This window comes from Balaenoptera physalus (assembly GCF_965194825.1).
Source record: "Balaenoptera physalus genome assembly, chromosome: 7".
Classification (NCBI taxonomy): Eukaryota; Metazoa; Chordata; class Mammalia; order Artiodactyla; family Balaenopteridae; genus Balaenoptera; species Balaenoptera physalus.
The window spans coordinates 120,846,516-120,871,352 of record NC_138886.1 but is presented as its reverse complement, the minus strand read 5'-3'; the positions used below and the strand labels follow the sequence as shown (position 1 = coordinate 120,871,352).

At 39.9% G+C, this 24,837-nt stretch overlaps 1 protein-coding gene across 8 annotated transcripts in view; it reads left to right on the top strand.

Annotated features, from left to right (window-relative positions):
* Window positions 1–24,837, top strand: part of CLCN3 (chloride voltage-gated channel 3) — an 84,432-nt gene that overhangs the window by 12,601 nt on the left and 46,994 nt on the right. Inside the window, exon 2 of one of the 8 annotated variants that reach the window (XM_082468867.1) lies at window positions 15,900–16,007. The exons of 5 other annotated variants lie outside the window; for them this stretch is intronic. Coding sequence is in view for 2 of the 3 variants with exons in the window: in XM_082468865.1 (XP_082324991.1) it covers window positions 22,014–22,092 (79 nt within the window). In the remaining variant the exon portion in view is untranslated. Of the gene's footprint in view, window positions 1–15,899; window positions 16,008–21,889; window positions 22,093–24,837 lie in introns of those variants that run through there. 2 more of the 8 variants (XM_082468865.1, XM_082468868.1) reach the window with 2 other exon arrangements.

Below are 24,837 nucleotides of genomic sequence, written 5' to 3'. Positions count from 1 at the left end.
TTTTGATTTCTGTCACCACAGATTACTCTTGCAGGTATTTAAACTTTATATAAATGGATTTGTACTATACATACTCTTGAGTGTGGTGTCATTTACTTATGTTTTGATTCATCTGTTTTGTTTATATAGCAGTGGTTAAATTTATTTTCATTGCCATGTAGTATGCCATTGTGTAAATATGCTGCAATTTATCTGTTCTACCCATCATATATTGTTAAAGGGTATTTAGGTTTTTTAATTAAAATTTTTTTTTTAGATTTTGGCTATTAATAATAATGGTGCTGAGAATTTTCATATACATATATTTTAGTGCATATCACGTACACAGTTCTGTAGGATTTATACCTCAGAATGGCATCTTAGATGACAGGGTGTGTGGGTCTCAGTGCTACTACGTACTGTTAAAGATAGTTCCAAAGTGGTTGTAACCTGTACATTCTGTCAGCAGTGTGTGAGAGTTTTGGTTGCTTCACACCTTCACCAATACTTGATGTTATCAGTTTTTAAAATTTTGGCTATTTTAATTGTGGGTGCAGTAATCTCATATTTTGGTTTTAATTTACATTTGCCTAATGACCTGTGAGTTTAAGTGCCTTTGGTATGTTGATTGGCTTTTTAGATAGCCTCTTTTGAAGTGCCTGTTCAATCTTTTTGCCTATTTTATAAGAGTTCTTTATGCTTTCTGATTGAGTCCTTTGTTAGGTTTATGTATTGCAAATGTCTTCTCTTGCTCTGTGGTATGCCTTTTCACTCTTAATGGAATCTTTTGATGAAGGTGTCGTCAATTTTAATGAAAACCAGTTAATCTTTTCCTTTATTTTTTATACTTTTTGTGTTCTGTTTAAGATAGCTTCCCATACCTCAAGGTCAAGAAGATATTCTCTCGTTTTCTCCTAGAAGTTTTATTTTTTGTGTCTTTCACATTTAGATTTATAATCTACCTGCAATTAATTTTTATATGTGATGTGAGTTAAGTCTTCAGATTCATTTTTTCCCCATATGGATAACTAGTTGGCCCATATATTGAAAAAACTTTCCATTCTCCAGTGTACTGCACTGACATCTTTGTCATCTATCAAGTGGATGTATTTCTGTAGGTCTGTTTCTTGACTTTTTACTCGGTTACATTGAAATATTTGGCTATCTTTGTACCAAAACCCAGCATATATATGAGTTTTGTTTTTCACATTGGTTTTATGTAAATGTAGTCCATTTACATTTAATGTAACCACTGATATATTTAAGTTCAAATCTACTATATTTGTGTTCTATTTGTCACAGCTGGGTTTTTTTCCTTGCTTTCTTTCTCTTCCCCCCAGTACCCTGTTAGTTATGCATTCTCTTATATTTTGTTTGGTGGGTTACTCTAGAGATTATAACATGCACTCTTATTAGTTCTACTAGAAATTAGTACTTTTACCACTTTATGGGAAATGTAAGGGCCTTTCTATACTTTACCTCTTTTTATCCCCCCTCCTGCTTTTTGTGCCATTGTTGTCCTCTCTTTTAATTCTTTATATATTTTAAACTGCATGAGACATTATTATTGTCATCTTATGTCAATGTCTATTTAGATTTTGTGGCTTTACTTTTTCCATTGCTCTTCATTCTATCCTGCATTTTCATGTTTCTGTCTGGGATAGTTATCTTTCTGCCTGAAGAACTCTCATTAGTATTTCTTTTAATTATCTACTAGCAATAAATTCACTCAGTTTTTGTACAAGCCTTTGTTTCACCTTTATTTTTGAAGGATATTTTTGCAGCTGTATTCCAGATCTACAGTTATCTTCTTATCTTCTTTGAACACTTTAAAGATGTAATTTGGTGTCATTTGCCATCTGCTGAAAAGTCAGCTATCAGTTGTATTTTTCCCCCGCTCTGGCTTCTTTTAAGGCTTTTTTCTTTGTCTTTGGTTTTTCAGAAGCTTAACCATAGTGTGCCTAACTGTGGTTTTCTTTGTATTTATTCTGGCTGGGGTTACTAGAACTCCTGAATTGTGACTTGATTTTTTTTTTTTTTATTTCATCTTTGGATAATTTTGACCAGTGTGTCCTCAAATACTGTTTCTGCCATCTCCCCTGCCCCCCCCCACCGCCTCCGCTTTTAGGACTCCAGTCACATGTGTTACATCTTTTCACTGAGATCCTTGTGTCTCTTATGCTCTTTTCTGTATTTTCCTTTTTTCATTTGGATATTTCAACTCATTAGGGTAAATACCAAGGAACACGATAGCTGGATCAAATACTATGTTTAGTGTTGTGAGAAGCTGCCAAACCGTCTTCCAAAGTGGCTGTACCATTTTGCATTCCCACTGGCAGTGAATGAGCGTTCCAGTGCTCCACGTCCTTGTCAGCATTTGGTGTTGTCAGTGTTCTGGATTTGTTGCAACAGGTGTGTAGTGCTATCTCATTGTTTTCTATCAAGTTTTGAATTTCAGTTATTTATCAGTCATGAAATTTCCATTTGATTATTTTTTTTCTTTATGTTTTTGGCTGCATCGGGTCTTAGTTGCGGCACGCGGGGTCTTCGTTGAGGCACGCAGGATCTTTCGTTGCGGTGCAGGCTGTTCGCTGTGGCTTGTGGGCTTCTCTCTAGCTGTGGTGCGCAGGTTTCTCTCTAGGTGTGGTGCGCAGGCTCCAGGGTGCGTGGGTTCTGTAGTTTGCGGCACGCAGGCTCTCTTGTTGAGGCATGCAAGCTCAGTAGTTGTGGCACGTGGGCTTAGTTGCCCCACGGCATGTGGGATCTTAGCTCCCTGACCAGAGATTGAACCCGCGTCCCCTGCATTGGAAGGCGGATTCTTTGACCCTGGACCGCCAAGGAAGTCCCTCCGTTTGATTATTTTTAAGTAGACTTATGTATTCTGGGAGAAATTCTGTGTGTGTGTGTTTTTCCATATTAATCACTTGTTTAAAGTCTGTGTCTGAGTCTTCTAATGTATGGATCACCTGCGGGTCTGTATCTTTTGCCTCTTTTTCCTCTTGGTTTTCAGTCTTTTGGCCCTGACTGTGGATGGGCTTTGTAATTTTTTACGGAATGCTGGATATTGTATACAAATAATTATAGATGCTCTGGATGATATCTTCACCATAGTGTATTTAGGTTTTTTTGGCAGGCAGGTAGTCTAGGATCCAATTACAATGATCCCATCAAAGATGGAGAGAATTTGCAGCCTGGTTTCAGACTTTCTGAGGGTTAGTCTATTTTGGGCTGACTTTATTTTTAGGGCACAGCCCCTTGAGGATTTTAGTAGAAAGCCTACTAAAGTGTGTATACCAAGACTCTTTCTCTTTCTTGGGCCCTGAAATTCAGTTTCTGTCTCTCTGGCATTTTGAAACTAATGACAGCTCTGCTTATCATTTTACTCTCTTAACCACTGCTGTGTGCTTGGTTTCTCAACCTCTTGCTCATGAAGTTTAGGAATTGTAGATATTTTTAAGGAAAAGCATTTTGGCATGAACTGTTCTGTCTCTTTTCTCCAGGATATTGGCCCGTTCAAGTCCACTTGCCTTGGTGGTTTTGTCTCTGTGGCCCCGTGAGACTGGTGAAAGCTCCCAGCTGGGCCTCTCAGTCACGGTGCTGCTCTGAACCAGGAAACGACTCAGGGCAAACAGTGGCCGAGGCTGTTGGGTTTACCTGTTTCACTTCTTCTCGCAATGTTGGCACTTCAGGTTCTCACTGCCTTGTATCTTCTCCGGCTATTTTGTTGAATGTTCTTTGATTTAAAAACAGCAGCAGCAGTATTTTGCTGTTATAAATCATTGGCTCGCCTCATCATTGATGGAGTTTTTCCTAATTTTAATTACAAGTTATAAACCAGCTAAACACATGTATTCATAATTTGAAAAAACCAGGTGAAATTTAACAGTATACCCACTTTTCTGTGTTTCAGTAGCTCCTTGGCCCTGTATGTGAAACAGAGGAGTAATGCAGGGCAGTAGAAAGACACAGGAGGACCTAGCTCTTTCCATCTTTCCACACTGCCATCCAGTGTTGGTGATGTCTTCACTCATGGTTTTCCATAGGACACAGTGTCACGTAGGAAGGAAGGGGCAAGGGGGGAAGAAAGGGTCTTTTTTTGTTCTTTTTTTTTTTTCTTTATCAGGGAGGACAATTTTCTAGAACACAGAACACACTCTTACATCACTGGCCAGAAGTGGGTTACATGACCACACCTAGACTGATCACTGACTAGGAGGATTATTGACTGGTTAGAACAATCATGATTTGTTCCCTGCAGTTAGGCACATTACCAACCAAACAAAATTAAGGTTCTGTAAACAAGGGAGAAGTTGGAATGACCATAGGGTAAGCAACCATTAATGTTTCCCGTACAGAGTCTGTCCTCTGAGTTAGCCTAGTTGAAGGTACAAGTTGTGGAACAGCAGTTGAGGACAGCTATCTGAGTGTCAAATTGGGTGGTACAGATTATAAATTTTACATCTCGAAAAAAGGATATTATTTCAATACCTGTTTAGAATTTTGGAGTGTTCTGGAAAGGGAGATAATGCATGAAGGCCCAGCGGTAGGAAAAGGTATTAGGTTGTGAGACAGTGAATGTCCTTGGTAGGATGGTGATATCTTTTCTTTCGGCAGAGCCGAAGTGGTTCTGTTCCGTAGCTGGGAGAGGACAGCCTTGCGGTAGAAGAAGTGCGGGCCTCAGCGAGACCTCCCTGCCTGGGCCACGGCAGGTGCCCAAGAAGAGAGCTCACCTCTGTGTCTGCTCTGTGTATGGAGCATGGAAGTAGACAGTGGACAAGCAGTTGAGTCTTAAATATTCTTTTATGACTCAATATCTCTCTAGAATACCAAAGAATAATTAATCACTGGAAAGAGCTGGTAGTGTTTGGCATATGTGTTGAGTAGAAATCTTATGTTCATTGGCTTTCAAGTTGTAGACCTGAACTTACATCTTGGCTTTGCCAGTTACTCGCTCTGTAACCCTTGCAAGTCGCTTTGCCTAAGTTTTTTCCTCTGTAACTAGTAGTGGTACTCTTTTCTTCTGTGTTCCTTCCCCTTTAGGTGTATTAGACTTTGTTCCCCCAACTTGAACAATTTCCTTTTAATTTAGCATTCAAGTGAGATGTCAGGAACATTTCTGGTAGTATTAAAAAGAGATGTAGCTCTAAAACTAAAATACGACTCTGAATTAGGATTTAGGTTGTAGAGATAAACCACTTTGGACTCCCCTGACTCCAGTGGATAATTGAGTTACTTATTTGTTACATAGCTAGCCCTTGTTTTGAAAACAAAGAGATGGACCCAAATCTCAAAAATGAAATCAGCCTTGTCTGCTCACAGTGAATCCTAAATAATCCAGAACACACTGTGACTAAAAAATAGAAGTTATCCTTAATAATGATGACTAATTAGTAGTATTGAAAATCTAAACTAGGAAAAAGCTGAAAAATTAGACTTGATATGTATTTATATTAAGTATATTGAGTGAGTCACTTAAGTCTAAAATTCAGATTCTTTGGAAAATGCAAAATTTTTCATTACAAGTAGCAGGAAGGGAGTGCCAAGGTTTTGTTGTCAGAGTTGTATTCATTAAAGAGAACCATAAGGTTCTTGCTTCATTGAAGATGAAACACACGAGCGTTCCTCTGTACACCTGCAGTGTTATTCTTAAATGTACGGCTCTCACTGGGAGTAAGAAAACTGACTGACGGGGTGAAAACTAGAGTCGGCCACTGTTCAGCAAATTAACTCTCAACGATTAATTTGTGTTAATGATGGTAATGAGTTTAACATTTAGATTCTTATATCCCTCTTCGTCAGGCGTGAATTGTGAATAGTATGGCTTACTTGCTGTATCAGAAGTCACTCCCAGCTTTCTAGATTGTGTGTAAATGGTAGTGTCACAAACCGAGAGAGGAAGTGGGCAAGCAACGGTACCATCCAGAGGGCTCACTCCTGATTGCCTCTGTTTCCTGTCTATGGAGAACCTTAAACAAACTTCGGAAATACTAAATTCAAATGTCAGGTGTTACGTTTTTTTTCCAAGACTTTGGGACATATAATCACTGGGAATGGAATGCAGAGACACCACATAGACTGTTGTATTCTGTTTCACATACGTATCGCATCCTGAGCCTCAGAGCTCAGAAACCACGTACAGCTGCATGGGCTGAGAGGTGGACTGTTCTGTTCTAGGTCTTGTGACCCTTCCACCTCTGCTCGAACTTAACTTACCTTCTGAGGTTCCAGCACTTTCATGTGAATATCTACTGTTAGATTTCGCTTTATTCAAAATGTTGTGATTTTATTTGTCACGTACCCTCTGGGTGGTGTGTTTGTCAGAACTGTCTCTACTAGAAATTTCAGCAGGAAAGGCCTGGCGAAGTGGACGCAGAGGGACCATGCCAGAAGCTGGCTGGCCGTCGACAGGATGCCTCCTAGGATGTGGCCAAACCTCGCAGTCCAGGGCCCAGCCCTTTGTCCTGCAGACACAGAAGCATGGCATCAGCCCCAGGAAACTGGGCTGTGTCTTAGAAGTGGATTCATATTAACCAGGATCTTATATCTTGTTAGGTAAAAGTGCTAATGTATTTACGGTGAGTAATATCCTAATGCTTTACTTCGTTTGAAAGAAAGGACGTAAAGCAGCGTATAAAGATACACAAAATTCAGTAATTAACATAAGTATTTGAGAAGGCTGAAGCAAAGGGAAAACAGGTTGAAATGACGTAAAATGTAGAGATGAATGAGGCCAATGGATACTTATTAGTGATATACTACTTACTTCCTGAGGGGAGACTAGGAATTTGGCTCTAAGCTTTGTAGCAGCAAGTGAAATGAGGGGACCTGTTTAGTTAAGTGATTCACAGGGTTTATGAGAGAAAAACCCAATCAGTTTCTCAGCAGAAGCCCTATTACTGATATTAAGATAATCCATTTTTGAGTAACATTATGAAGTGGTTCCTATCTATGTACTAGACTGATTTTCAAGACTATGCTTGGAGTAAACAGCAGTGATTTTCACAGGGCTTTTGTGATAACATCCATCAGTATTGCTGACTTGAATCACAAGACCTAATTCCACAAGGGTACTGTATTATATGGTACAGGCATTGATTATTTATGATGATCTGGCAGGATCCATAGATGTATTTTAGAGTATCTTGGAATAGATGGACAGTATGAAGAGTTTCAGAAGTCATCAAGGTATATTATTATTGTGATTTTTTTTTGCTGAAGGTTTGATGTATATTAGATAGCAGTGATTTTAGAATTATATTTCGGAATTATAACAGAGCTATTTACTTACATTCAGCTCGTTTTCCTTAAGAAGTTGAAAAGCCTAACAAAACCTAAGACTGAATAGAAGCCACTAGAAGGCCTCTTAATGAAAAGTGGGCAGGGTTGGGGGTCTTTGTTTTGCAAATAATTTTGTGCGTACTGGAAGTCATAGGTAAATGATTAACAGAAGGTCCAAAACTTATGTTCCATGTGACAAGGTCATGATGATTGCAGCTATGATAGATTTTAAAGGGAGTAGCTACCACAGACATTAAAAAAAAAAAAGTATCCACAAAATGCCTGACTTTGACTAATATTTAAGTATACTTTTTAAGGCAATAGTTCTCAGACCTTTTGTTCTCAAGATCCCTTTCTATTCTTAAAAGATTATTGAAGACCCCAACAAGCTTTTTTTTTTTAAATGTAGGTTATAGCTATCAATGTTTACCATATTAAAAATTAAATTTCAATCCTTTATTAATTCACTTAAAAATAACAATAATTAGTTATATTATAACATTAATAACACCTTTTATGAAAAAATAACTGTTTTCCAAAGTAAAAATAAATTGAGTGAGAAGAGCCGTTTCCTGTTTTTGTAACTATCTCTAATGTCTGGCTTCATAGGAAACATCTAGATTCTTAGATCTGCTTCTTCATTCAACCTCGTGTAATGTGTTCAGTTGAAACCTATGAGAAATATGTAAGAAAATTTGGCCTTATACAAATATATAGTTAAAGAAGAAATAATTTCATAACCTTTGCAGATCATTGTGGATATCCTTCTTTGATACTACACCCAAACTCGACAGAGGGTAATTTCTTAAAGGTTAATTGCAGTGTGGTCAGTGAACCCATACTAATGAACTTTCTGCGTTGCGTTACATTAAAATCCATTGGCCTATCTTGTGCTTTTGAGTGGATCTATTACCCATGCATGCTTTCATAATGTGCATTAGTCATTTGGAAATTGAGGCACTGATTTATCAGTTTGCTGGGGCTGCGGTAACAAAGTACCACAGACTGGGTGGCTTAAACGACAGAAGTTAATTTCCTCACGGTTCTGGAGTCTGAAGGTCCAAGATGGAGGTTTTGGCAGGGTTGTTGGTTTCTGCTGAGGCCTCTCTCCTTCGCCTGTAAATGGCATTCTTCTCCCTGTGTCCTCACACGGTCTGTGTATATCTGCGTCCTAATCGCGTCTTCCTTGAGGGTGCTAGTCCTACTGGATTAGGCCCTGCCCCAGTGACCTTACTGAGCCTCAGTTACGTTTTTAAAGGCCTTACCTCCAAGTCTGGTCACATTCTGAGGTGCTGGAGGCGAGGGCTTTTATCGTACGCGTTTGGTGGGACACGGTTCAGCCCATAATTCAGATTTATGCAGATCTTGCTAATGTTCACACATTTTATTACAGAAAACCAACAAGTCACATTTTGTTGCCGCCAATCCCACAATCCCATCAGAAGTCTTTAAGTGCTGGGAAGCTGTCAGGCTCACATTGGTGAATACAAGTTTTCCAGAATTTAATTTTTGCTTTTCCTCAAGAAGGAACCATTGTTCCACGGTATACACAAAAAAAGGCTTTGTGTATTCTTCCCGTTAAAAGGATGTATACTCAAGAGTTGGCGATTTCGTAAAGTGAATAACTTTTACTGTTTTGTGAAGGACATTTGGAAGGGAAGCAGGCCTTTGTTCTCTGGTGGTAACATGGTGGTACAGAATACAGTACCTGCTGGTCCATCTTGGTGCCACTGCTTGGCTTCGTGCTAGGTGCCAGCCTTGTACCATAAATACTGTAGAGTTGAAAAGAAGATACTGTTGTGTAGGCTCACTAACCCTCCCACCCCCACTCCGAGATTCCTGGGGCCTGTAAATAGGTTACTTTACATGGTAGAAGGACTTTCCAGTTTTGAGTAAGTGAGGAGTCTTGAGATGGAGCGATTTCTCTTGGATTATCTGGGTAGCTCCTTGCAAGGCGGAGGCAGGAGTCTGAGTCCGAGACCCGAGGCTGGGGTACTAAGAGGATGGGGCCGCGGCCCAACCGGAGAAGGAAGCTGAAAAGGGCAAGGGAAGACGTCTCCCCCGGAGCCTCCAGAAGGAGCGCATCCCGGCAGACACCTTGATTGTACACGCCTGACTTCCGCAGCTGGGAGAGAACACATTTGTATTGTTTCAAACCACTCAGTTTGTGGCAGTCTGTTACAGTAGCAATAGGAAACTGGTGCAAGTGTATCATTTCAGTCATACACAAATGTGTTATTATGAAAATGTTTTAACCCCACAGACCCCCTGAAAAAGATCTTGGGCATCTCCAGGGGTCTGTGGGGCACACGTGACCATACTGTGAGCATTCTGACTTAAGATAAGCCAGCTGCAAAATGCACATTGGGTAACTGAATAAGGTGACTTGCTGTGTTGTATTATAAGCTATAAGAATGGAAGGGCTTATATAAAAAAAAGGGTAAAATCTGTTTGTATAATGTGATCCCAGTTCTCTTAAAATACTATATACACACACATACCCCGCACAAATTTGGAGGGAGATACACCAAAATAATGATTTTTTTTCCCTGGGTGATGGAATTTTTTTTTCTTTTTTTTAAATGCTTTGCAGCATTTTCCAAATTGTCACCAATTTGTCTTCAGATTTATAAAACTGAGCCAAAACTTCCAACTCACTATAAGGTGTATTTGTCAATGTAGGAGGATAGAACATATTTCATGAATAGTTTAACTTGCTTTATAACTTAAAATTTAGCCATGTGGCAAACAGGCCTTCTTTGGTTCTCTTGTGCTGGGCGTTGTAAATGTCAGGTTGGGGCTTGTGCCTGGCCGGCATATCTCCAGGTCTTTGAACATGTTTCCTCTGCCTGTAATACCAGTTAGTACATGTGCTTTGCTTCTCAGGTTACACCTCACGCCCCTGGAAGGCCTTCCCTGACTTCTCAGGTTTGGCTTAGGGGCCTCTCCTGTGTTGTGAACTGTGTTGCTTCTGTTGTACGTTTGCTTTCTTGACTTTTCTTATTTGTTTTGGTTGTAGCTTGCCTTCCTCCTAGACTAAGCCCACTATCTTTCTGTCTAATTATCCTACTAATTTGGGTTGGCCTGTAAGTCATTTATTTTTCTGTCTGCATTGTTCTGTTTAGAGCTGATCCATTATGTACTGGTGACATATCTTAACTCTTGATGAGCAATCTTATTTTCCTTATTTCTAAATTTTGTGGGGCTGGGATATTAGTGAACCGTGGACAGCCACGGATGCTGTTTATTTCATCCTCCCTTCTTACAGTGTTTAATATATTGGCATACATCCAGTAGAAGCGTGTTAAAAGTTTGCTACTTTATAAAATATTCATCTGTTTAACATATTAGCTAGTCTTATTTTATAGTGTTTCGGCGTCTTTTTTCCTTTTTTTTTATTGAACGAATATTGGTGTATTGAGAAAAGTTTTGGTTTAACGGGACTCCTGTGAAGCCAGTAGGATGTTCAGTGGAGTGGTAGGAACCGTCCTTCAGCCATGTTGTTACAGCTGTGTTGCACAGGGGCCCAAAGTGGCAGTGTCATCGCCATCCAGGAGGGAGAAGGCACAAGATGGGATATACTGGCTGTGTTATGTCCAGCTCCCCGACGGCACTCACTGTCTTCACGTCTGTTTCTCGTTTTTCTTATCTGAAGAATGAAGACAAAATATCAAACCTATTCTACCCACCCAACTCAGATTAGTTTTGAAAACAAAACAGAAGAATATAGTAAAAGAAATGGTGCAAATGTTGCTATTATACCTGAGAGTCCTTTGTGGCAATTTTGGCTTGGGTGCTCAGAGGTTAAACTTACTTATACTTAGTGTAGCCATTAAACAGATTACATCGTGACATTCACATAGATTATCCTGGGTTCACAATAATCTTATATGGTTAACTTCAGGGCTTAGTGATGACTTGGCTTGCCTTGGAGAAATGCTAATTCTAGACCTGGGGCAGGGAAAATACAAGATGAGCCCAGGGTATGTGTAGTACCAGAGGAAGGAAGTGCTCAAAAACAAAAAGATGAAGGCGTGTCAAAGGAACACTGGAACTAACCTGAGAGAGTACCTAGTGACCAAACCTGGAACCGTTTGAGCAAAAACCAATAAGGTAGAATTGGATTATAACCAAAGTGTAAGATAAATATAAATGAGTACATATACATACAAATAAATAAATGGGGGGAAAAAGACAAGTCTCCCATGTAGAATTCCAAATAATTTATGTAGCTATTCCACCCTCATGGAGGAGGAGCTTAATTCCTACCTCCTTCTCCTTTGAGGGTGGGCTAGACTTAGTGACTGACTTCCAAAGAATAGAGGAGGAAATATGGTAACTCTGCAGTGGAGAAAGGTGGCGAACACTGTTATAACCGAGTACTGGATGTTCCCACCAGCCCTGAGGCCATATGGATGTCACATACCCCCAGTATGCGACGAGAAGGGCACTTGCCTTTGTGATATTCTTTCCAAAGACCCATAACCCCAGTCTAAGCACAAGAGAAACAATAGACAAAGCTAGACTGAGGGCATGTTTTGCAGGACAAGGTCATGAAAAACAAGGAAAGACTGAGAAACTGTCAAGACCAGAGGAGTGGAGGGAGACGCATTGACTAAATGCAATGCGGTGTCCTGGATGGGACCCTGGAATAGAGACAAGACAGTAAAAGAGAAGCTGGTGAGCCAGAGAATGGCATGTCTGGGCTTGACTTAGTGGTAATGTATCAATGTCAGTTTCTTAGCTGAGAAGAATGTGCCCTGGACACGTAAGATGTTAACAGTCTGGGAAACTGAGTGAGAGGGCTTCGGGACCTCTTTGTACAATCTTTGCAACTTTTTTTTATAAATCTAAAATTAGTCCAAGTAACATTTATTGTAAAATATGAGTAGGAAAGAATTAACTTGTAAATAATAAAAGCAAATGTGCTTATTGCAAAAAATGTGAATGAGAAAAGGTAGTAAATTGAGATCACTCGTAATCCTACTGCCCATGGATAGCTGATTGTTTTGGTATCTTTTTTCTAGACTTAATTCTATGTATATTCCATTCAGCAAATAATTCTTAGCCTCTTTTATGGGCCAGGCACCATGCCAGGAGCTCGGGATAGAGCAGCAAACAAGAATGATGTGAGTCTCTCTCACCGAGTCTGTGCTCTGCTGAGAGCGAGTGAGCGCCATTAAAATAAATGATAATTCCACAAGAACCAGTTACAGTGGTGTTGTGGGAAATGCTGTAAAGAAGCAGTACGGGCGTGAGGACATGTAGGGGGGAACCTAAGATGCACCATTGGAGGCGAGAACTGAAAAATGAGGGGTCAAGCAGGTGAGGGAGGGTGGAGTGGGGGTCCTGAGAGTTCGGGTACAGGTGCAGGTACAGGCGGGGGACCCTCAGGGAGGAAGGCGTTAGGAGCTGGGTGGGGAGGGGCTGAGGCTGAAGAGGTAGTTAAGCGAGGTTGAAATCCTGCATTTTAAGGTTTGGGCACTTTTTCCTAAAGAGTGATGGGGGAGCGATATGTTAGTAATTTTAGAAGATTATTCGGCCGCCGTGTGAGCAGGTGGATTGGAAGGGAGCGGGAGCAGGGAGGGAAGTGTGGTCGGTCAAAGGGAGGTGGCGGTGCTCTGACGGGCAGAGGGACAGATGCAGAGCCGATGGGTTCAGTATAGCTTCTGAGGTGAGATCAGGCAGACGTGCTGATTGTTTGGATGTGGTGTGGGGGTGAAAGGAGACTTAAGTGTTCTGTATTCCTAGCGCATGAAGCTGGTAATGCCATGTATGAGGCGGGACCTTTTTCAGTTAATATTAAAAACATTGCCTTATGTTACAAAAGCTTACCTTAATAATTTTTAATGGTTGCATAATATTTGAATACATGAATGTATTCTAAATTCCCAGAAAAAATTACTGGGAGGAAGGCATTTATTAATATCTGCTAATGTGTAGTGAATACAGTGGTTTGAAAATGGATGGTAGAATTGTTGCTAAAAACTCTAAATGCTGCTAAGACAGTTGGAGCTCGTCGCTTGCTGTGAATAAGAATAATGAAGTTCTTTGTTTGATGGCAGCTGCAGGTAGAAAACATTAATAAAGTAATCCAAGAGTAATTTTTTAGTGAACTAAGTTTCTTGCATGGAGATTTGTAAGCAAAAACAAATTACTGATAGTGTAAAGTTGTGGTATAGCTCAGAAATCCAAGAAATGTATTCTGAGTTAGGATAATTTAACTTTGCTATGGCTTTTCAGAGGTTACGTTTGTGCATGATGTCATCAGTAGGTGACAAGTTGATTTTAGTTTCATCTGGCATCTACCGATGACATTGGTGGCATGGTTCTAATGAGTGAGGCGTTTGGCTCCAAAGTTGAATTTGGCAACATTAATTCAACCCTTTAAAAAACATGAAATGGTTACATCGTGAATCCTCAGTAAAGGGTTTTTTAGAAATTCTTAAAATCAAGTTAATAGAACACTGCCACTACCATTTAATGGCTGTCTGTCAGCAGAAGGTCAAAACTCTTTCAAACAGTCTACTCAGAATTATTTTTAGAAATGAGCAAATAATTCTAGGGTTCATCTGATACTTATTCTAAGCAATGTTCTTAATACATTTGACACCCTTCACATTCTGTTGCCAACTACCTTGTAAACATTTTCTGCACCTGTATTTCCTACTTAATATGTGTGGAGTAGGGGACTTCCCAAATTTGTGTGCTTGGATAAGGGTTAGGTCACACATTTAGGGAGAACTAACCCATACTAAGTTTATGAAGTGCTGTAATTCAAGATGTTACTAATGAACTAGGAAAAAGAACTTGGTATTGTAAAGTGGTGCCTTGATGAAATTAGCCTAAAATACCAATGGAAAGCCAATCAAATACTGGTTGGATATCCTCAGGAAGGTCATTGGAAAGAAGTGAGCTTAGTTTTGATTTTCATATATAGAGCCTGAGGATTTGTACCTCAAATGTCACCTGTAATTATTGTCATTGCTCCACAAAAAGAAGTCCATAGAAAGTTAACTAAAATTACTCGGTCAATGAATAATTGTTTGGTACGTGTACTCTACCCCTCTTACCCTAATGTCATGATGTAATGAATTGACTTTGTTCCTGTGCACGTAGAGCATTACTTATGAACTGTTCTTGGGAGAATTGAGAAAATAGTCGGTTAAATCCCATTTTGTGTTGTGGTTCCAGTTAAAAATTTCAGTTGAAAAAGACTTCAGGAGTTATGAATTAAGCCTATAAAATCATCAGCTGAAGTAAATACATAAAATCATAGGGAGTCTGTGGACCTGTTTAAACAGTTCTAAAACACTACCATTTAGAGGAGGTTCTTTGGAAGAATCTGTGCTTAGAACAAATGAAAGTCAGTGTAGATACTTATGAACCTGTTATCTGTAACTGATTGACACTGTAAATAAGATTTGACTAGAGGGGTTTAGGATAGGGAAGAAAAAAAGAATAATAAATCCACACTAAATGTTAGTAGAATTAGAGATATTTAGGATAAATTTCTAACTTTTCAGACTTTTGAATTGTGACGTATATAACACACGTCAGAAAAATGCGTAAAGCATACTTGTGCAGCTTAATGAATTATTACAAGGCAAGCACCTTTGCAACCCACTCAGGTTAAGAAAATAAAGGATTACTGTACTCCAGAAGCTTGCTGATCACAACCCCTTCCCTTTCCCTAGAGATAAATACTGTTTTCTCTTTGTCTAGTCACTTTTTTCGCTTTACTTTATGGTTTGATCGTCTAAGTATGCATCAATGGGATTATAATTTAGCTTTGCCCTGTTTTTGAAGGTTAAATAAATGGAATCATACAGTAAATATTTTTTTGTTTCTTGCTTTTTAAAAAATATTAATTAATTTATTTATTTATTTTTGGCTGCGTTGGGTCTTCGTTGCTCTGCTCGGGCTTTCTCTAGTTGTGGCGAGTGGGGGGCTATTCTCCGTTGCGGTGCGCGGGCTCTTCATTGTGGTGGCTTCTCTTGTTGCAGAGCACGGGCTCTAGACGTATGGACTTCAGTAGTTGCGGCACATGGGCTCAGTAGTTGTGGCTCGTAGGCTCTAGAGCGCAGGCTCAGTAGTTGTAGTGCTTGGGCTTAGTTGCTCTGCAGCATGTGGGATCTTCCTGGACCAGGGCTCGAACCCGTGTCCCCTGCATTGGCAGGCAGATTTTTAACCACTGCACCACCAGGGAAGCCCTGTTTCTTGCTTTTATGCAGCATGATTTTGAAGAATCTTCTTTGCTGCAAGTAGTAGCGTTTGTGATGTTGCTCTAGACTATATCATTCTTTTTTATAAATACACCACAGTGTACCTGCTCATTTTACTACTGATGGATCTTTGAGTTCTTAACGGTTTTTGGTGGGTGCAGGCAGTGCTATTTTGAATACTATCCATGTATCCTAGTGGGTATGTGCACAAATTTCATCGGTCTGGGTGTGAACTTGTTAGGTCGTAGGCTATGTTCTCCATGGTGGTGTTCCACTTTACACTCAGGTAAACGTGTATGAGAGCCTCCCTGGCTCCACATTCACTGACCACTCGATGATGTCCGACTTTTAAGTTTGTCCATCTGCTGGCTAGGTTATGGATTCTGATTGTGGTTTTAATCTGCATTTCCTTGGTAGCCAAAGAGAGTCAGCGTCTTGTCATGCTGAAGAGCCATTTGAAAAAAATTTTTGAAGTACCTATTCAAGTCATTTGTTGATTTTTCTATTGGCGTATCTGTCTTAGAGGTATGTAAAAGTTATTTATTTTCTATAAACAAGCTTTTTGTTAAATGTGTTGTAAGTATCTTTTATTCTGTGGGTGGTATTTCACTCTCTGTCTTGGTCTGCTTGGGCTGCTATAACAAAAATACCACAGACTGGGTAGCTTCAACAACAGACATTGATTTCTCACAGTTCTAGAGGCCGGAAGTCTAAGATTGAGGCACTGGCTGACTCTGTGTCTGGTGAGAAGGAGCTGCTTCTGGTTCATAGTCTGCCATCTTTTTCTGTGTCCTCAAGGGAGCTCTCTGAGGTTTCTGTTATAAGGGCACTAACCCTATTCACGAGGGCTCCACCCTCATGATCCAGTCACCTCCAAATACCACTACATTGGGGATTCAATATATAAAATTTTTAGTTTTCAATATATAAATTTTGGTGGGATACAAACATTCAGTCTATAACATTCTCCTAATGGACAGACTATGAACAGATGTTCTTAATTGTAATGTGGTCCTGTGTCATAATCTTTTGTGTTATGGCTAATGCTTTTTGTCGTAAGAAAAATTTCCCTACCCTGAGGTCATGAAGGTATTTTTCCGTATTGTTTTGTAAGAGCTTTATTTGCCTCTCACATTCAAGTCTGTAACCATCTGAGTGATTTTTGTGGGTGTGTATGGATAAAGGTGTATTTAATTTTTTTTTTTTTTCATGGAGGTAGCCCGTGGTACCAATGCTACTTACTAAGAAAACCATTTTCTTACCCACTCTTTTATAGAGCCACCTCTGATATATATCAAGGGTCATATATAAAGGAGGGTCTATTTCTAGACTCCTTATTCTGTACTGTTGGTTATTTTTCTAGCTTTATGTCAAAAGCACTCTGTTTTAATCACTCTAACTTTATAAACAGCCTCAGTGTCTGGTAAAGCAAGTCCTCTCACCTTATCTTTAAGAGTGTCTTAATTATTCCTGGGCCTTTTCATTTCTATGTAAATTTTAGCTGAGTTTGTCACAGAAACGCCCTAACGTTTAGCTGAGTTTGTCACAGAAACGCCCTAGGGTTTGGGTTTTGTTCTGTTTTTTTTTTTTTTTTAATTACACTATACTAGGTGTGCTTTATTTATTTATTTATGGCTGTGTTGGGTCTTCGTTTCTGTGCGAGGGCTTTCTCTAGTTGTGGCAAGCGGGGGCCACTCCTCATCGCGGTGCACGGGCCCCTCACTATCGCGGCCTCTCTTGTTGCGGAGCACAGGCTCCAGACGCGCAGGCTCAGCAACTGTGGCTCACGGGCCCATTTGCTCCGCGGCATGTGGGATCTTCCCAGAACAGGGCTCGAACCCGTGTCCCCTCATTGGCAGGCAGACTCTCAACCACTGCGCCACCAGGGAAGCCCTTGTTCTGTTTTTAAATTGAAGTATAGTTGATTTACAGTATTGTGTTAGTTCCTGTTTGGTTTTTTGATTGGCATTTTATTAAGTCTGTAGATCAGTTTGAATGTTTCAATTCATGAACATGATATACTTCTCCATATATTTGGGTCATTTTAAATGTCTTTAGTCTTCCCTGTTGACTTTTGTCTTCATTCTTTGTTACACTCATTTCTAGGTAATTTTTTAATGCTATTGCTATTTAATGCTGTTTTTATTTGGAAATTTAATACTTTATATGCTGGTATATTTTGAAATTCAGTTGTTGAATATTGATTTTTGAAAATTCATCAACTTTGTTCAACTCTTACTAATTCTAATGACTTATTTGTGATGTCTTTAAGATATAGTCATATCATTGGCGAGCAGTGGCAATTTTGTTTCTTCCTAATCCTTATAGCTATCCCCTCCCCATCTGCCTTTGCTTGACTGCACTGGCTAGGACCTCTAGTAAACTGTTAAATGGTAATGGTGATTGCAAGTCTTTTTTTAAAGGAATTAAAAAAAAAAAAAGTAGCGTGCAAATCCTAATCCAAAGAACATTGAGCCAAGTTCTGCATTGGGGTCTGTTTTAACTACTCTTCAGCTCTGGGTTGCTGTTTTTCTATATATATTGCATTATGTATGTCTGAAAGATAATAATTCTTTTAAAGGCTATTACATCTAAAAAATAAATAATTCCTTGTAATCAATGATCTTGTCTATTTCACATTTCCCCAGTTGTTTCATAAAAAATTGTACATTGAAACTGGTTGATATATCTTTTAAATCTTTAAAAAAAATTCTATAGGGCTCCCCTTCCCTTTTTTTTTTTTTTTTTTTTTTTTTCCTTACTGTGTATTTGTTGAAGAAACGAACAGATCAGGTCATTTGTTTCCCATTTTGAGTTTTCCTGATTGTGTTGCTGAGCTGTCATTTAACATGTTTCTCTGTTTCCTGTATTTCTTGTAAATTGGCAGTTAGATCTAAAGATAAAAAACATTTTTGTTTTTTATTTTTTAAGCACTTCTAATGTTGTAGATTTCTTGGATCGTGTGGGTTCGGAGGGGCTTGAAGGTTGAACATTACATATAGTTATGTATGTGTTGTTACAGTGCATGGTTACAATCATATAATCATCCCCTGTGCCTCCCTGATTCTCACACCTCCAGAATCCCACATCAGTTTGAGGTTAGAATCGAGGGTGCATTTGGAAGTAGAAATACCTGTCCCTTTTGAAATTCTAAGTGCTTTTTTTATGCTGCCATTTCAGTGTTTTGGTTCTTCAGAGGTTCAGTCCGGCGTGTCGACTAAAAAAAAAAAAAAAAGCACAATGTGAGAGTTGTGAGTTAAGTTTTATTTGGGGCAAAATGAGGACTATAGCCCGGGAGACAGCATTTCAGAGAGCTCTGAGAAACTGCTCCAAAGAGTCTGGGGGCATCGTCAGTATATATGTGATTTTGGTGAAGGGGGAGTACATGCAGTCAAGCACATACTTTTTGCAGAAGGTTTGGTTTCTGCTAGTCACGAGGAGCAGACGTCACCAAGAAAGATTTTAGTGCTTTTCTAGATACGAGGAGATGCAAGAACTGGGCTCATAAAATCTTCTCCTGAAAATGTCTAACTCTCTGAAGACCTGTTCTGCCAGTTTTCCCCGGAGCCCAGAGTGCCTGCCTCACTTCTGCTCTCCACCCTGAACTCCTTTCAGGGGGTGCTGAAGGTCAGCAGCCGCAGCGGCTCATGATTTGATCCTTGTAGAGGTAGATGGCAAGTGCCAACTTGTAGGTGACATGAGCATTCCCCTGCCCTGCCCCACAGCCGTGCCTAGGAATTCTTGAATTTGTCTTCTGCTCTCTTTAACTGTAATTCAGCCTCTTAGTCTGATAATACCTAATCTGTGTCCAAGTCCTCTTCGGTCACACCTTCCAGTTTACCTCTTCCCTTTCTAAAGTGTAATTGGAAAGCACCTCAGCCTGAATAATAATTCTTTTACTTTAGGAGAAAGTGGCAGCCATGGACCCCATAAGCATGAGAAATGTGTTCATTTCTGCAATTTTTTTTAATTTTCAGATTTATCATTACAAAAGTAATCATTTATTTCAAAATTAAATAAGTAATATATTTGTTTAAAACTTTTAAACAATGTAGAACTTTATATAAAGTAAAAACTGAATGTACCGTCATCCTCCCCACTTCCACCTCATTCCTTCCTCAGTGATAATTGTTAAGTTTGGTATATCTCATTTTAAACTTAACTCTATACAGATACACGACATATTATATATACATGCATACGTATACAAATGTTTTGTTCTTTAAAAATATTCAAAACTTTTTACTTATGCTACAAAACTTTTACCTATGCAACACTGTCAATGTATTTTATAGGGAAGGTATTCTTCCCCCTCTAGTTAGTGTTAGCTAGCTATCATTTTCATTTTTCTTGTATGACCAAGTTGTAAATCAGGAAAAACAGGTTAACAGAGTGCCTACAAATTACCAGGAAAACTTGTAGATAGCTTTTCATTTTATAAAAAGGCATGGGAGGGGCTTCCCTGGTGGCACAGTGGTTGAGAATCTGCCTGCCAATGCAGGGGACACGGGTTCGAGCCCTGGTCTGGGAGGATCCCACATGCCGCGGAGCAACTGGGCCCGTGAGCCACAACTACTGAGCCTGCGCGTCTGGAGCCTGTGCTCCGCAACACGAGAGGCCGCGATAGTGAGAGGCCCACGCACCGCGATGAAGAGTGGCCCCTGTTTGCCACAACTAGAGAAAGCCCTCGTACAGAAACGAAGACCCAACACAGCCATAAATAAATTAAAAAAAAAAAAAAGGCATGGAAGGATGTAAGTAGTATAAAAACTAAATTATTTATAAATGCCATATAGCTTATATTTTTAAAAGGTCTTATAATAGTAGAACTTAACACACCAAAGTACCAAAAAGGACCAAATTTATACTTAGTTAATTTAGCAAAGTTAGCTCTTTGTTTAAAAGTTCGCTTTCCTTGTTTAAAAAAATCATTTCGGGGGGTTGGGGGCTCGGACGGGACAGGGTCGTGCCAGGGCTGGGGGTGGGGACGGGGTGGGGGGAGGGTGGAGTTGCTGGGCTCTGACGCCTTTCTCCATGCAGAAAAAAGGAAAAAAATCATTTCCAAGAAAATTGGAAAAATACAGAAAATAGAAAGAGAAAGCCACCCATGGTCATTTCATAAATGTTAATAGCCAGAATCAGAATTAGATGGAATAGTCCTATGGCAGTGACTAGTCTATATTCCTTTCCCAGAACCTTTTTTCCCAAATCCCAGCGTGGGATTTTATAAGAAGGTATGTCTTTCTGAGGTTCAAACTTTTTGAAATATAAAAACTTTATTTAATCTAATTTTTAAAAAGTTCCCAAATAACTAAGATGTACTAGACGAATAGAATTTCTCTTTACTGCCATCTGAGTCCTCTCTTTCCTTCTCTTGCCCCCAATTCTCATATAAAATCATTGAATTGGAGTAGACCTTAGGGTTGGCACATTCAGTACTTAGGAAAACAAATTTTACAAAGCCTCTGAGTCCTGTGGAACTGCTTCTAATGAATAGCACATTTTTGATTAGTGGCATCGCCCCGCCATAGCTATTTCAGAAGGAGAATCTCCTAGTCTAATCACCTGAGAGGCAGCTGTAAAAGTTTGAACTCAGCTTAAATGAGCATCAGCTTTTTTTTTTTTTTCTTTTGGTTGGAATGAAGTTTGAAACAAAAAGTTCCTTTATTTCTGAATTTCATAAAGTATCTAGCAAAGAGACAGAGTGCACTTTGAGACATTTCACTAAAAGCCTTTTAATTTTATTTATTTATTTTTTAGCACAACAAAAATCTTTGTGAGGTAGGAAAAGAAGTCAGGAGAGGAAATCTCCCACCTAGTACATCTCTTTTTGCATAGTTTCACAACTAGCTAAATTATTTACTTAAGATGTTAAGTTTCTTTCTCCTTAAACCTGGAATGTCTTACTAGCCAGTTCCTTGAAGGAAGGAAATAAGAGGCTGCTGAAGGGGATTAGTACCGATCCAGTTACTGAAATTTTGAATCCACAGTATAAGTCCGCATTAGTACATTTTAGATAATTAGGAATAGGCTTTTAAACCCAAGTTTCTTGAGGCCTTTGGTATCTTCTAGGTCTTTATCTTTATGATTCACGTGACGTTACTACCTACAAATTAGTATATTTTTACTGTAAAATCACACGGCCTTATTAGAGTGTCGCTCGCATTTATCTCCATTAGGAATGAAAAGGTTCATGCGTTGTGGACACGCAGAATTTCCGTTCACAGCTCTGTGTCGGAAACCGAGAAGTACGGTTTCTGTCGCCGTCCTGTGGTTGCCCCCTTGCTGTGTAAGCTGTTTGGTCTGTCACCCCCGGGCTTAGTCACCGTCACACGTAGCAGGGCCTGCTTGATGGGGAGGCGAGCCCGTCGCTCTGGCAACCGTGGCACCTTGGTGACGTCAGCCCGCCGGGCTGCGCGCGCCGACCGGTCGGGCATGGCGGCTGCCCAGCCTGCTGCAGCGGGGCTGCGGGGCGCGCGCGGGAGGTGAGCTCGCGAGCTTTCCCTCCGCGTCTTCCTGCGGACCTCGGCCATGGACGCCGCCTCCGACCCCTACCTGCCCTACGACGGGGGAGGAGACTGCATCCCCCTGCGGGAGTTGCACAGGCGAGGTAATGCGGGCGGGCGGCGGGGCTGCTCCCGGGCCGCGGGTGTCGAGGGCCTTGGAGGGTCCTGGTCCGGCTGTTCCCTGCGTGCGCATCGCGGCCGCCGTCACATCGCACCCCGCTCCTGCCGGGTGGCGCGGGCAGTGGCACTTCTCCACCTTAATTCATACCGTGAAATCCAGTGCGTGTCCCGGTGCCATTGGATTTCAGCTGCTGCCGGTTACCGTGGAGCCCCTGCACCCTAAAGTCAATTCCTAGGAGAAGCTCTACCTGCCTTTTAGAACACTTTCAAATGGCAGTAGAGAAGAACACTGTTTTATATGAATGTTTTTATTTAGCATGCATTCAGCTGATTAACTACATTGTCTTCCACAGGTATCTGGTAAAAATTCATATGATAAAAAGATATAGGATCATTTTTACACATCAGAAAAAATAAGAGTCAGTAGTTTGTAAAAGCCAGAAAAGCACCCAGCATTTCATGTAAGTCCTTCGGCAGGCACTGCCAGAACTGATTACATGTTAATTAAACTGCCCTTTTTTCATTTTTCTTAAACTTATTATTCTGAAAATAGACTGGCAGTTCTAGAAAAAAAAACTGAACCTCAAGAAAAATCTCTTAGCTAGATGACTTCATTTATGAGCCACATTAGTTTGAATTTCCTGCATGATATTATGAACTCATTTTGTAAGTAAGGAAGTCATGATTTTCCTGAGCATATTTAGCCTCTTATTTAAAATATAGTTTGTATTCTGATAACACCTTTCTTTAGTATTAAGTTCCATTAGGATGAAAAAATGGTAATATATTTAACAAATACTTAATGGTTGACTTGTGTCTTCTAGACTATTTTAGGCTCTGAACAGTTGTAACATTATATATCCCGTAGTATTCTGTTGTTAGTAAAAGCGTGCTTTTCAGATTTTGAGAAAAACTATATGAAGATCATGTTATATATTGTGCTTTCTCTTAGTTACCTTTTTAGTAAAATATACATATATATGTATATATAAATTATTTTAGAACATTTGGGGAAATACCTAAAGCATAAAGAAGAAAATTAAATTTTCTCATAATCTTAGCACCTAGAATTGTTGGGTTTGTTTGTTTTTCCAGTTCTAGTGTGTTCCTATGCTTTCCTTTTTTTCTGTGTTCCCATCATGCCTTTTTCTGGTAGGGATTTCTTTAAACAGGAAGCAACATGAATGAATGGTGACTGTTCAGATGTCACAGTATTTGCTAATCAGTAATTAAGCTGTTTTCTTTGAGCTGTTTCAACCTCCGTTTGTTGATTTATAACAAACCAGAAGACCTGGGGTTGGGAAATATAAATTCCCAGTGTTAGCCATGGCAATCTTTGACATGACTTGGCGTATGGACCCCACTTCTGTATAAGGTGTGCAAGTAATAAGAAGTAAGCCAAAGCTTATGTGCGAGTAGGCATGGTTCCTGGTACGATTATTACTAAACTAGAAGCTTTTGGCTTCTATTATATTTTCACAAATAGTCACCCTTGCTTAAGGTCTAAGTCAGTCTCACTCTTGGCAGCTCAGACGGGTTCCTTATCCCTTGACAAGACCTTCCTCAGCCAACCTAAGGCGTTTTGTTTGAGAGTAACACTGTGTCTTTGTAGTACAGGTCAGTTGGTTATTAGCTTCACTTGACCGTTCTGTAGCATCCTAGCATCTCTGGGTAAGAGGTTATTTGTGTTCCATAATTTATGACCTTTTCTGTCCATGAGTCAAAACAAAGGAACTGGAGATGTGGAGACAAGCAGTTAACATGAATCAAGAAAAAGAATCAGCTTCCCTGTAAGGACAAAATTACAATGACTAGAAATATCTCTTGGGACTGGGAAAGAGCGAAGAGGCAGATAACCCAAGTATAAAATTGTAAAGGATATCAGTGAAGGAAACATAGACTGTTTACTGAATCCCTGAGTGCTAGAGTTAGCAATTACCTTTGTGGAATAAATTAGATTTAATGCTCCTTGTCCAGGCAAGATGGTAAATATGACAGTTCCCACTTAAGGGAATAATACAGAGACTGGAAATGTATGTAGATTACAAATAGAATTAGGGGTTCCCTGGTGGCGCAATGGTTAGGAATCTGCCTGCCAATGCAGGGGACACGGGTTCGAGCCCTGGTCCGGGAAGATCCCACATGCCATGGAGCAACTAAGCCCGTGTGCCACAACTACTGAGCCTGCGCTGTAGAGCCCGCGAGCCACAACTACTGAAGCCCGCACGCCTAGAGCCCGTGCTCCACAACAAGAGAAGCCACCGCAACGAGAATCCCGCACACCGCAACGAAGAGCAGCCTCTGCTCGCCGCAACTAGAGAAAGCCTGCACGCAGCAGCGGAGACCCAGTACAGCCATAAATAAATAAATAAAATAAGTAAATTTATTTTAAAAAAATAGAATTAGTTAATATATTGTTGATGGATTAGAAATTAGAAATTAATATGACATTTTAGAAATAGTTATCTTTGGGGGTAAATTTCCTATCAGACACTATTAAGTTCTTTCATAAAATGTCTCTTCCATTTTCATTGGGGGGTGGGGGGGGGAAGAAAAACCTTTGGTTTATTTGGATTGTTAGTTTTATACTCTGACTTTTTTCCTTATTTGTTCATGAAGTTTAGGTAGTTTGGAGGTTGAATTCTTTTTTATTCTGACAGGCCCTTATAGTGGATTTGATCTTTGGGACTTCTGGCATTTTTTGAATGTTGTTTCATTTGAAGCTTGTG